General features: G+C 46.9%; 1 protein-coding gene across 1 annotated transcript in view; it reads left to right on the forward strand.

Annotated features, from left to right (window-relative positions):
• The window catches only part of UBFD1 (ubiquitin family domain containing 1), an 11,613-nt gene extending 398 nt beyond the window's left edge, over positions 1-11,215 (forward strand). The window contains exons 2-7 of the mRNA XM_007449984.1: positions 86-415; positions 1,305-1,513; positions 4,153-4,218; positions 4,379-4,484; positions 8,289-8,371; positions 10,834-11,215. Of these exons, the coding sequence (XP_007450046.1) occupies positions 86-415; positions 1,305-1,513; positions 4,153-4,218; positions 4,379-4,484; positions 8,289-8,371; positions 10,834-10,944 (905 nt within the window). The 3' untranslated portion in view covers positions 10,945-11,215. The remainder of the gene's footprint in view (positions 1-85; positions 416-1,304; positions 1,514-4,152; positions 4,219-4,378; positions 4,485-8,288; positions 8,372-10,833) is intronic.
• Positions 11,216-12,748: the final 1,533 nt, after the last annotated feature.

Below are 12,748 nucleotides of genomic sequence, written 5' to 3' on the forward strand. Positions count from 1 at the left end.
GGGAGCGGCGGTCCGGCGGCGCCCGGGCAGAATCCGGTTCCAGGCCCAGCCCGCGGCGAGCGCCCACCCCCTAACCCCCTTGCAGGCATGGAGGAACCTGGCATGGACACGGAGGCCGAGACCGTGGCGACCGAGGGGCCCGCGCGGCCCCTCAACTGCTTGGAGGCCGAAGCCGCGGCGGGGGCGGCGGCCGAGGACTCCTGCGCCGCGCGAGGCAGTCTGCAGCCTGCCCCGGCCCAACCCCCTGGGGACTTCGCGGCCCAGGCCTCGGTCAGCAACGGCGAGGACGCGGGCGGCGGCGCGGGCAGGGAGCTGGTGGACCTGAAGATCATCTGGAACAAGACTAAGCACGACGTGAAGTTTCCCCTGGATAGCACAGGCTCCGAGCTAAAACAGAAGATTCACTCGATTACAGGTAATCCCCGTGGCTCTGACAGCCTTTCCCACTTCACCTACCTAGTGTTGACGCTGTGCTAGGCACCGCGCTGGCCACTTTCCTTGTTTCAGCGTTCTCAGTGCTTACAACAGTCCTCCCAAGTAAGCAGTAATGTGCCTATTATTCAGGTGGGGAAAGTGAGACCCGAAGTCAGAGCTAGTCAGTAGCTGAGCTGGGATTCAAGCCCATTTCTGACTCTTCGGCCCAAGTTTCTAACTCGTGCTTCTAACAACTCTAATAAAATCACCTAAGGCGCTTGTGAAATTTACAGCTCCTAGACCCTTCCCCCTGGAGATTTTGATTCAGTGGGTCTGGAATGTGGCCAGGAATTATTTTTAGCAAGTGTCTCAGGTATTTCTAATAAGGGAAGTTTAGGAAACACTGTTTTTGGCTCTCATGCTGGTCTCTTCACAGATGCTTGTATTACTTAGTTTTTTCTTATTTACAGCAGTTTGCCATTTGAAATGATTTTCCTTTTACATTTTCTGCACGTACCCTGTAAGCTCCATAAAAACAGAAACCTTACTGGTTTCTATATCCCTGAGGTTTGTGGAATCTCACTTAATATTTGAGTTACAAGATGGTTGAGGAACAACTTGGAATGAATAATAGCTGATATTTATTGATCAGTTATTAAATACCAGGTGCTGCACTAAATGCTCCGTATTTACTATGTCTTAGTCCTTAAAACAAGTTCATACAGAAGGAACTATTGTCATTACTCTTATGAGGTTCTGGAGGCTCAGAGAGGTTGTGAATTGCCTGAGTGCACAAAAGTAATTGGCGATAGAGCAGTATTCACTTTCGGGTCTGTTGTGCAAGAATGTTTTTCATTTCTTCCTTTCACTGTTCTCTACCTTTTCCCAAGGTCTCCCGCCTGCCATGCAGAAAGTCATGTATAAGGGACTTGTCCCTGAGGATAAGACGTTGAGAGAAATAAAAGTCACCAGTGGAGCCAAGATCATGGTGGTTGGCTCCACGATAAATGATGTTTTAGCAGTAAACACACCCAAAGATGCTGCCCAGCAGGACGCAAAGGCCGAAGAGAACAAGAAAGAGCCTCTCTGCAGGCAGAAAGTGAGTCTGTCGTGTGATTGTTGGTCCTGGGAAGTGTGAGGCTTTGTCCTCTCAAGCCTAGGCTGGTTGTATCCTTTCTAGAATAAGCTCCTTTTTGGACAGGGCCCATGATGGAAATTTATGGCAGCAGTTGGGTGCGGCTGGCTGTTGAGTGGAGGTGACAACTACCTGAGATTTGCATCTTTGTCTCATCTGGCGGGTCAGTGTGTCTCAAGTCTATCTACTTTAGGATAAGGCCTTTGTAAAGGCAGGCTTTAGACCAGGTATTGAAATGAAGCAGATGTGGGTTTTTCTCCTATTTAGTGCCAGAGAAAAATGCCACTGTTGGAATTAATCCTCCATTTTACACAAGTGCTTACATTTGTTTTTTTGGCTTGTGGCTTCCCTCACGTCAACAAGCCGTTTTCTGAATAGGCATGGAAATCAATAGCTTTCAGAGGTTCCTCTAAAACTGACTGTTTCAGGAAGCCAAATGAAGCTGACTAGGAAGATAACTATGCTGATTTTCTTTTTTCCCTCTTCCTGGTCTGTGAAATGGGGGCCTGAATTTTTACATGCTTTGTTGGTCATTTTGGATGGAAGAGATCCAGCCTGTTTTGTGCTCATTGTAGCCATTCAGATTCTTTTTTGTAATTGGGAAAAGTAAGCGTGTTTCACTGTGGAAGGAACTGATTGGAAGAACCATCACTTGTGATCTTATCACCCAGCAAACCCCACTTGTAGTTATGGAGTCTCCTGGCTACTCTTAATGTGTTCCAGGAAAATAGATATTCTCAACTTAATCTGTGTCCTGAGGAGAGTAAACCAACCTTGACCAACATCAGTTTCAGTGACCTTAGTTTAGGCACCAAGGCACATGGCCAACAGTGTGAGAAGGACACAGTTTTCTGTTACAGGTCCGTAATCCCTTATATGTGCTTCCAGAACCCCAAAAGAGTCTGAAAACCCAAGTGCTTTTATAAATTTGGCAGCAAAACCTGATCAGAATTAGTGTGAATAGTCATGTTTTGCCCTAGAAATATTAACATATTTGGTAACAAGGTGCTATCCTAGACTCCACAAAGAATATTATGTAGTGTATTTTAAAACTGTATTACGAAAAAAAAACCAAAACTGTATTACGTTTATAAAATTCTTAAAAGTTTTAGACTTTATAAAGTACAAAACATTTGTCCTTAGGGTTTCAGATAAGGGGTTGTGAACCTATATTAACATCTAAAATGTGTTTATTTGGATACTTTTGCCTCTAAATATGGGATGATAATGTTTTGTAACTAAGTGAGTGCATTTCCATTTTCATATCTTCCTCTGCCACGATGTATGGAATTGTCAAATAGGAACATGTCAGACATGAATGAGCCTTCCCACTGGTTACACCCTTGGAGCATAACATGCCTCTTAAATACAGGTTTTGAGTTACTAATGGTAGCTTAACAGGCTTTAGAAGTGTTCTCCACAGTGAAGGGAAAATTCTTCAAAAGGTACTTGTGAGGCATGAGTCCAGTTAGGCTTCTAATCCACGCAGCTTTGTTCCATTGATGCCGGTTATGAGGCATAACGTGGCCTACTGAGAGGGACCCGTTCTCCTGGCTTTTCATCAGCTTGCTCAAGAATCTAGGGCTGATATGTAAAGTGACCTTTTGCTAGCAGTCTGGCAGTGTTGAGTTTATTCCTGCCAGAGGGTTTCCACCATGCCGGTGTGGGTTTAAGCTGGCTCTTGGCCACCTGGTCCTTAAATTCGATTAAATGTTTACCCTCTACCCACTTATTACCCTACAGTTCTAGCTTGACCAGACAGCAACTGTACCTGTAAAGCCACAGATGGAGAGGAAACAAGACTCAGGCATTTGGGCCAGACAGAAACAGTTTTAGGGGGCCGTGAGCCTAATTAGAACCCTTAATGAGCTGCTTCAGACTCCTGAGGTGGGAGTGGGGTTAGAGACTTCTTAATGTCAAGCTATAGAGTAATCAGCATTTGTCTTTGGAAATGTGGCTCCTGAGCTTTCTGTTTAGCTGGGGTTGAGGGTGGGGTTATGGGGAAGATTTCTGCAATGGACTGAGTCTCCATTTGTTGAAGGAGTGCCCCTTCTAGGGCAGCTAAGCTGATTATCAGCATCCTCATAGGTTTCTTTGGGAGTTTAAGTTGACAGAAACGGCTGTCCTGTTTTGTACATGCCAGGAGAGCAAGCACCCTTTGTGGCTGTCTTATCTTGATGTTTAATTCTTTCAGTGGTGATTTCGGGGGAGGGGGAGAAGGAAATAGAGTTTATTTGAATTAGCAATCTGGAAATCCTGATTGCTCTAGAGCTTTGATGTCTAATGTGGTAGCCACATGTGGCTGATTAAAATTCAGTAATATTAAGAATTCAGTTCCTTATTCATGCTAGCCACATTTCAAGTGCTTAATAACCACAAGTGACTCATGGCTACTGTTTTGGACAGCATAGATATAGAACATTTCCATCACAGAAATTTCTGCTGGACAGCACCGCTCTGTAGTTTCAGAGGACCCATATCTGTAGTCACAAAAAGCTTTTGAACCAAAACATTAAGGCTTTCTTCATTCTCTTTTTCAAAGAGGTAATAATAGACTAAAATGCAGTCAGCTGTTTCATTTAATTATCTCTTCTGACTTATAGCAACACAGGAAAGTGTTGGATAAAGGAAAACCTGAAGATGTGATGCCGTCTGTTAAGGGCACCCAGGTAAGCCACACTCCTTTGTGAGCATTCTGAGAAGGACCCAGGCTCACCTTCTGACTCATGAGGTTCCTGCAATCAGGTCCTCGACTCTTGTCCCGTCTTCTTTTCCTGTCTCGCCTTGTTTCTGGTTCCTCCCTCTCTTACCATGCTCTTGTGTCTCCAGGAGCGCCTGCCAGCTGTACCCTTATCTGGCATGTACAATAAGTCCGGGGGAAAAGTGAGACTTACCTTTAAGCTAGAACAAGACCAGCTGTGGATCGGCACTAAAGGTATGGACTGCTCTCACCTCTTCCTGGCTCACTGCCTCTCGTACCCTGCAGGGTGTGGCCTTGGGTGCAGTTCTGCTCCTCATTCTGAAATCCTTCTCCACTGTGCTTTGTGTGCTCCTGGCTTTCAGTTTTGCTTTTTGATTGCTCGCCTTCTATTTGGACCCTCTTCCCTCATTCTTTTTAGTCTGATCTCAGGGCCAATCCATCAAACATTGGCTCTTCAGTTGCAGCCAAAACCAGAGGTTCCAAAACATGTGGCCTTAGGGCCAGGTCTAGTCCACAGACAAGGGTTTTATGAGTTTACACACAATCTGAAAATCAGGAGGTTTCACTGGATCTGATTTTTGTGTGTGTGTGTGTGCTTCTCTTGAAAAGAAGCAAAAGATCTAGCCATTCTGGACCTGCATTTTCACATGGCAACGATCAGCCAGAGCTGAGCAGTGGTTTTAGGGGGTCCATGCTGTAGTCCTCATTGTTTCATTTATCCTTTATTGTAGCCAGCTTTATTAATTTATGTCACCTGCCTGGCTCCTATAGATCAGAGTTTGCCCCTGTACTAGGGACCTGCCCCTCCTTCCCTGCCTGGTTGCCCTCTGCTTCCCCCCACCTACCCTGCCTGTGCCTGTGAATCAGGCTTGCTTTTTGCTGGGAAGTGTCTCTAACTGACCTCCCTTTCCCTTCCCCCAGACGGTTCAAAGTCTTGTCAGTTACATTCCAGAATTATCTGTGTCCCTTTCTTTGCCACTCTGTTGTGCCAGTTAACTCCTAGCATCTCAAATTTTGGTCTGTTAAAGCAAATTAACCTATATCCCTGCCCCATCCGGGATCTCTTGTCCTGCCCATCTTCTGTACTGGGTTTTCCTCTCTGGTTCCCGTGCTCAAAAACCTTGCGCTCTTTAAGGCCAAGTTCAAATGCCTAAACATAGTGTCCCGTATTCTCAACGATGGGGCCCAGTTTAAGTTTCTGACCTCACTTTCTGCCCCACTTGCATTGTTGTGCCCTATACGTACTTCAACTGCATCACTCCCTGAGCTTCCCACCGTGCTTTGCACAGCTCATGTCTTTGCTCATGCTGTGCCCTTACCCAGAATGCCTATTTCCCATTCCTGTTGTTAACAAGTCTTCCGAGGTCCTACCTAAATGTGCTCTCCTAATGAAGCCTTCCCTGATATCTCCCCCACCCTCCAAATGAATTGCTGCCCCTTCTGTTCATAGAGAGCCCCGTTATATCCTCAGAGTACTCATTACTCTCTGACTTGTCTGTCCCCCTGTTAGATTCCTGGAGGGAACCGAACATGCCTAATTCACCTGTTTCTGGCCAGCACTGTAGGTATTCAGTGTTCGAGGTAAATGGTAAAGAGAAGTATAGGGGATCTCATCGTCTGAGGTTACTTGGTTTCAGGGACAGCCCATTTAGTATGATTCTGCTTAAAATGAGACCAAAGTTTTATGGAAAATAATTGGAGTAGGGGTGATGGGGAGTGAGATTTTAATCATGTGAAATATGAAAATGTTTCTTGTTTTCAACCCTATCCTGATTCTTAAAATGAACAAAGACTGAAATGGCCAAAATGCTTGAGTTTTCTAACAAGTTTATGATTCCTTGCTGTAGTCTTCATTTCACTTTCGACTCTAACTGCATGGGCAAAGCAAGTTGTACATAATATTTAAGGGCTTTCCCAGCATTCCCAGGGGCCTTTGAACCCTTTAGCAGGTCATTCTCTTCTGCAGAGCCTGTCACATCATCAGTTTTTTTTAATTGTGAGCTGCCCTGCCTCTGTCAGGTCGTCACTTATTCATGACCTTGCAGGTGATTTTGTTTAGTTCTCCACCATTGCATTGACTTGCTGAGAGCCTGCCTCTTCCTAGGCTTGCACTTTCACTCGGGCAGCCTAATGGGAGGCAGGGGCTAAGGATGCTGGCCCAGAGGGTGGGTGCAGGCAGGGGAGCTGGACGAGGACTAAGTGTGTAAGTGTTCGTTGGTTCCTCAGGGAGTGTTTTCAGGTTATGAAGTTGTATAGGAACCAACATCGTAACTGCAGGGGCTAAAGAGAACCTCCCACACGTGAGTTAGAGGTTTTCTTTCAGCTTGTAGGAGCAGCTGCCTTTCTGCTTTGGCACAAAGGCAGAGCTCTAGAAGAATCTTGATGTATCAGGGCTTCAGAGCTGTTGAGAGCCACATTACTCACTAGCCTTGTTAAAGAGCCTGGCCGTGAACATTCATGTCTTCAAGGGTTGACCGAGGCTGGGCTTTCCATTCCCACCCAGACTGCTGTGTCAGTGTACCTCAGGCTTTCTTCTCACTTGGGAGCCCAATAGTCCTGTCACCTGGGTGTCCTCAACACTGTCCGAGGAGGACAGCTTGTTCTGGGAGTTGGCTGCCAGCCACTGGCTTCATCTTTCTGCTGACGTGACCATCCCAGCTGTTAGTTGGCCTCTTTCTCGATGGGATGCTTTACCGAGTAGCACTCAAGGGCTCCTGTGGTAGCGTGTGTAGAAAGCAGTACTGACAGCCTCAGGCCCAGTGGAGGGGGAAGAATGAGCTCCAGGCAGGAACTGGGACCTGTGACCACGTGGAGCCTCCTCGGGGGAGCATGTGCCCTGCTTGTAGGCAACTCGAGTCTCTAATCTAGCTGATTGCTGTCACTCAGGAATGTGGGCCCAGGATTGTTGAATCTTCTGTGTTTTCAAGAGAAGCCAGAAGTCCATATTTTTGCGTGAAATCTCTGGACAATTCAAAATGGCTGGTGTTTTTAAAAGTTTCCATCTTAAAGATAAGTGCTGGTCAGGTCCTACCTGTGGGTCACTGTTTTAGAGCCACTGAAAGTCAAAATCGGAATGAACATCTTCAGGTCCCATCTCCTTATCCCCATTTTTCAGAGACCAAGGCCCACAGGATGGAAGTAACATGTCTCGAGTCACCAACTAGACGACAAGTCAGGGCTCTGAGTTCCTGGTTTGTTTTGTCAATTTATTCATTTTCCAGATTTTGCTTTCTGCAAAGCCTGTAATGAGTTTTCCAGCTTGGTTTCTCCATGTGCTGAGAACTCCTCCCTGAGGTGTCTGCTGCTTCTGGGCGGTGGCTTTGTTGTGTAGGTGCCCCCGCCTCTCCTGCCACCAGCCCTGTCCTGCTGCCCTCGGCTCACCTCCAGTCTCATCTCACTCCAGGCATCCCTCGCTGCCTCCTCTTTCTTACCTGCCATCCTTAAACTTGCTGCAAAATGTCTTCTCACCCCATGTGATAAGTGGCATTTAGAGTGTGAATCATAAGAGGTTATGAATGCTCTCAGAGAACTTCAAGTGTGTGTATTTGGAGGGGGTGGGGGACCAAGGGAGGGAATGGGGGGAGGGGGAGTGAGCAGGCTCAAGCGATAGAAACTGGTCTTAAAGCCCCAAGCATCCCCCTTCCTGTACAAGTCACAGGGGCATGCAGTTGCCTCTTTTTGGTCCCCTTGACTATCCCAGGTGCCAAAGACCTCAGCCAGGGCTGGGCTTGGCAATAAGCGTGCAGAGGAATTTCTTGGGTGTTTATTAATCATCAGATGTTACAGAGTAACACCAGGCAAGCTATACCTCTGCTCTCAGAAACCTTTAATATACCTCTGTCAGGTCCGGTTCCCCATTTGCTCCTAAGAAGTTCCCATCTCCCAAGCAGGGCTGGAGGTGCACTGACCAGATCTCTCCCGTCGTCCCTAGAGGGTGGGGAGAGATTCCCCCGGCCACCAGCCCTGAGGAGGGACTACTGAGTCACAGGAGTAGAGCAGGGGGGCCTTTAATAATCACTGTAATCCCTCTTAACTTAGAGCGGACTGAGAAATTGCCCATGGGTTCCATTAAAAATGTGGTCAGTGAACCTATCGAAGGACACGAAGACTACCACATGATGGTAAGTAGCCGGCGTGGCCTGGCCCTCCCTAGACTCCTGCTTCTGCTCCTCCAACAGGGGATGGATGTTTCACTGAAGAGAGCACTCAGTGTTGAGAAGACATGCAGGGTTAAGACCCTCATGTTGTCTTCCCATTCTTAGAACTTAATCCATGACCTATTCCTTGTTCTGTTTATTTTGCAAACTGCACCCTGCCCCCAGCAGTTTAAAGGGGATACACTTATCTCTGCTGCATCTCTCATATCTGTAATGTTTTGTTTTTAGATCAGGAAAATAAATATAAAGAGGAGGTTAATGGCTTGTGGGTCTTCATTTTAAGTTTTGTCTTGCGTATGAAACAAAACCTCCCACTCGCCTTGGCGTCTGTGAGGGCACCAGGCTGCCCCTTTCTGCAGTGATGTTGCTTATCCCAGGGGGCAGCCCTCAAGTGGCCGAGGACCCTGTGGGGAGGGTGGAGTCTGTGACCTGGTTAAGCAAGGAGTTGTACTCTAAAGAGAGCAGCAGCTCTTTCCCAGACAGCACGTCTGGAGGCATTCCCCAGGTCTGCAGAACAGAGCAGGAGTTCCGTGGCGAGACTCCCTGAGCAGCTTAGGCAGACACCTGTCTTCCCAGCACTGTTGAAGGGACTGCTTTAAAAAGGAAGTCCAGCCACCTTGCTCCGAAGTTGCTGTGCCAGGGACCTAAGCTGAGCGGTGATAGGGTGCGGGCAGGGCTGCCTCCCTTGCTCACTGAGGAGGTGACAGTGATGTAGCCACGGCGGCGGCAGTCCAGCCCAGGGAGGAGCAGGAGCCAGCGGTCTGAGCTGTGGGTTGGCCTCCAGGGTTCACGGCGCAGGGAGGTGTTGGGAGGTCCGGGAAAAGGGGATCTCGAGGCATGGTGGTTCTCTCTGGGCAGATGACAGGTCCCCTGGCTCTAGGAGGTCAGCAAGTCATGTCCCCTCTGCTGCCCTGTCGGGGTCTGTCAGCTCGGGCTGCGTCAGGCCGTGGCTGGCCGTACAGCCCTGGGTGCACAGCTCATGGGTGTCCTCCGGGCAGTGGCGACGACAACACGGGCTCCTTTCAGGCCCTCGGGCGGCCCTTCCACCACTAGTCTCTGTAGTCTTTAAAGGATTGCAGGTGATTTGTTTTGCCTGCTCAGTGAATTTTTCTGTTTTAAAAGTTGGATTTTAATATTTTCAGCTGGGCCCCTTCACTCCCTTTCGAAACATCTGTCTCACCAGTTTGACCCGGTAGGGTTTGCAGTCCCAGTTTTCAGACAGCCTGGGAAGAAGGATTTCAAACAAGTAGAGTGGACCATTTTGGACATCTTTTAAGGAGGTGGTGTGGACGGCTAATGCCTTTGTATTTAGTTTAAATGCTGATTTCTCTCTGGAGTCATTGCTGGCAGAGGTGGGTTCTAATGGCCCCCTTTCTTTTCTAAATGCTATTAAGTAGCACCTTGGCCTTTGTCTTAATGAAAGTGTTTATTTCCCTCTTTGCAGATGCCATTTCACTAGCTAGATTCACAGGTCACCTTAGAAAAGGGGGGAATGTCACCATAGAGAAACGTTAAAAAGCACAGAAAAGGACCGAGAGTACTATAACAAACCCATATATCCATCACCAAGAAATGACTATTGTAAATATTTTGTAACCTGTTTTCAATCTTGCTTTAAATAAAATATACCAGCAGTGAATATGTCCCCATTGTCTTCCCCTCCCCCCATTTCCATTATCATAATTTATCATGTGGATCCTTCCCATCTCTCTGTGCGTTTATTTTCACGTATATCCATGACCAAGCTACAGTATTGTTTTGTGTTTTTTCAGTTTTCATAAATGGTATCATGGTATGTATCGTTCTGCAACTTGCTTTTTTTTGGTTCGACATTACGATCTGTCTGTATTAACTCTAGATCCAGTTCATACCTTTTAAAAGTAAATCCAGTATTCATACGAGTAGGTCACTTAATTTTGCGTTCCCTTACTGATGGATATGTAGGTTGTTTCCAGGTTTTTATCATTTCTGACAGTGCTGCTTTGAACACTCATGTCTGTTTCCTCCTGCATGTGTGACAGTTTTCCTAGGGCAGTGGTTCTCAAACTGGTCTCTGGATCAGCAGTATTACATCACCTGGGAACTTGTTAGAAATGCAGATCCTCAGGCCCTGCCCCATCTCTCTGGAACCAGGAACTTTAAGGGCTGGAGCCCACCAGTCTGTTCTAACAAGCCCCCAGCTGGCTCTGCTGCATGCGCGAGTTCGGGAACCACTGCTTTAGAATCGGCTATGCTTAACTCTCCCACCTTTTTATGTTTTATTTATCCATTTATTTTTGACAGGAGAATGCTCCCCATGTGCACAGTTTTTTTTTCCCCTTCCCTTTTTAATTAATTCACTTCTCAGCCCTCCCCATGTTTGTTGTGCTGCCTGCTCAGTCTCCCGACCTCTGAAGTACCGCTTGGTTTTCCTTTTTCCCTTCCAGGCGTTTCAGTTGGGCCCCACGGAAGCCTCTTACTACTGGGTGTACTGGGTTCCAACTCAATATGTGGATGCAATCAAAGACACTGTGCTGGGGAAATGGCAGTATTTTTGAAAGCACTTTCACCTCTGGCCCAGGAGACTGACCCAAAGTGAAGGACATTGCTGGGAGAGGCCTGCAGCATCCCTGGATTTCAGAGTTCTGGAACTTTGTTCAAAAAAAATCTATATCCAATCTAAGGTGATGTGGTGACTGAAGCCAGAGGTGATGTACTTTCACCATTAGCTTAATTTTAACTTAAAATCACCGGTTCCCTTTCTTGCAGTCAGCTTCATACCATTTTTAAAAGTCAATATGGTGGAAATCAATAAATCTGAATTCTGAACATGTTGTGTGGAATACTCTTAAGTGTGTTTGAGAGTAGATCTACCAATTTTGTTTAGAAAGCAATGATCGAAAGCTTTCTGGTTTCTTTCTTTTTTTCTTAAGTGATTTCACCTGAAATATTTTCATGACTCTGGTTGCAAACATTTGGACTGCGTTGTGATGAGTTGGGGTGGGTTTTTCCCTCTCTTATATGAAATTGTATGCAGAATGTGGGGTTAGTAAGCCATATTTCTCTGTCCGTTGATTCAGAATGAATTCTTTCCCTTTTTATTTTCCCACTTCCTAGATTGGAATTTGTTTTAAAAACCCAAAGATGTCAGTTCCTCCTTTTGTACCTCATCACCACTTCCTTTCCTGGCTTCCCTCCTGCCACGCTGCTGCTCATGAGCACTAGGCGGGAGAGGAAGAGCTGTGGGTCTGGTCGGGGTCGCTCACATTGGCTGTGGTGATTGTTGAGCAGCAGAGTGTGTCGCAGTGACTCCTGTCTGAACGTCTTGCCCTTTGGGCCCCGATCTCTGGGGAGATCCGCTGCTGCTTTGACGGTTGTCTGCAGCCCTCACTGATTCGGCGTTGAGGCCCAGCCTGGCACAGGTGTGCCTGGGTGTGCCGACAAAGACCTCTTTGAGAGGAGCCAGGTGGAAGCCAGTTACACAGCCCTACAGCCACAGACCCAGATCCTTCTTTCCTTAGAAGTTTTGAGAAAGTCTTCAGCAGTCCAATGGTTCTTTCAGTTACGTGTCTCCATTGGGTCCTTCTGCTCATGTGTTATGTTCAAGTGTCCTTCATCCCAGGTTCAGAGATGCTGCCTTTCTCAAGAAGAAGACATCTGACCTAGTGGGTTGGCCTATGTATTTAAACATCGAAAATGGGATAAATGGCTTTCGTGATTAGCTCTCCCTCTTCTGGTTTTAGCCCTTATGTTCTTCGTCCACGTGAAGTTCTGTTGTCTCCCGATGGCTTGGTTGACTCTGGAACGAGGGACGGTCTCTTGGTGAATGATACCCTTTGTGCTGTTCGCTGTTGCTCTGCTGCTGTCTTTGCAATTCTTGTCTCACTGGTGCAGGCCCTCATAGTAAGGTTTGGTGAGAGATGTTCCAAACTTCACATTTTGGATTCTAGACTGTTACCCCTCATTCTGTGAAATGTATTAGCATGTGTTCGCCTAAGATGACTATTCCTTGTGAGCCAGTTTATGGTGATATTCTGCACCCTTCCCTTCTAAGCTGTAGTTCAGGAATCCAGCCCATCCAGACAGACTCTTGCTTTTCGTGGTGTAGTCAATGCCAAGTTATGCATCTGGGCAGGAAAACCTACTGTTGCTTTTTTGGGGGGCATAAGTATGTATGGGAAGTGTGTAGTGTTCAAGAAACTGCCTGGTTTTCATCCTTGAAAAAGGAGCAGTGACTGTAGCTTTTCTGTCCTCGTTGGCCCACAGCTCCTGGAGAAAAGAGTGTTTCTTTGCTACTTGTTGAAGCCTCCCTCTGCAGTTGACAGGCCTACAGAGGAAACGGTCACGTAACAAGAAGAGCGT

This window comes from Lipotes vexillifer, unplaced genomic scaffold, assembly GCF_000442215.2.
Source record: "Lipotes vexillifer unplaced genomic scaffold, Lipotes_vexillifer_v1.1 scaffold811, whole genome shotgun sequence".
Classification (NCBI taxonomy): Eukaryota; Metazoa; Chordata; class Mammalia; order Artiodactyla; family Lipotidae; genus Lipotes; species Lipotes vexillifer.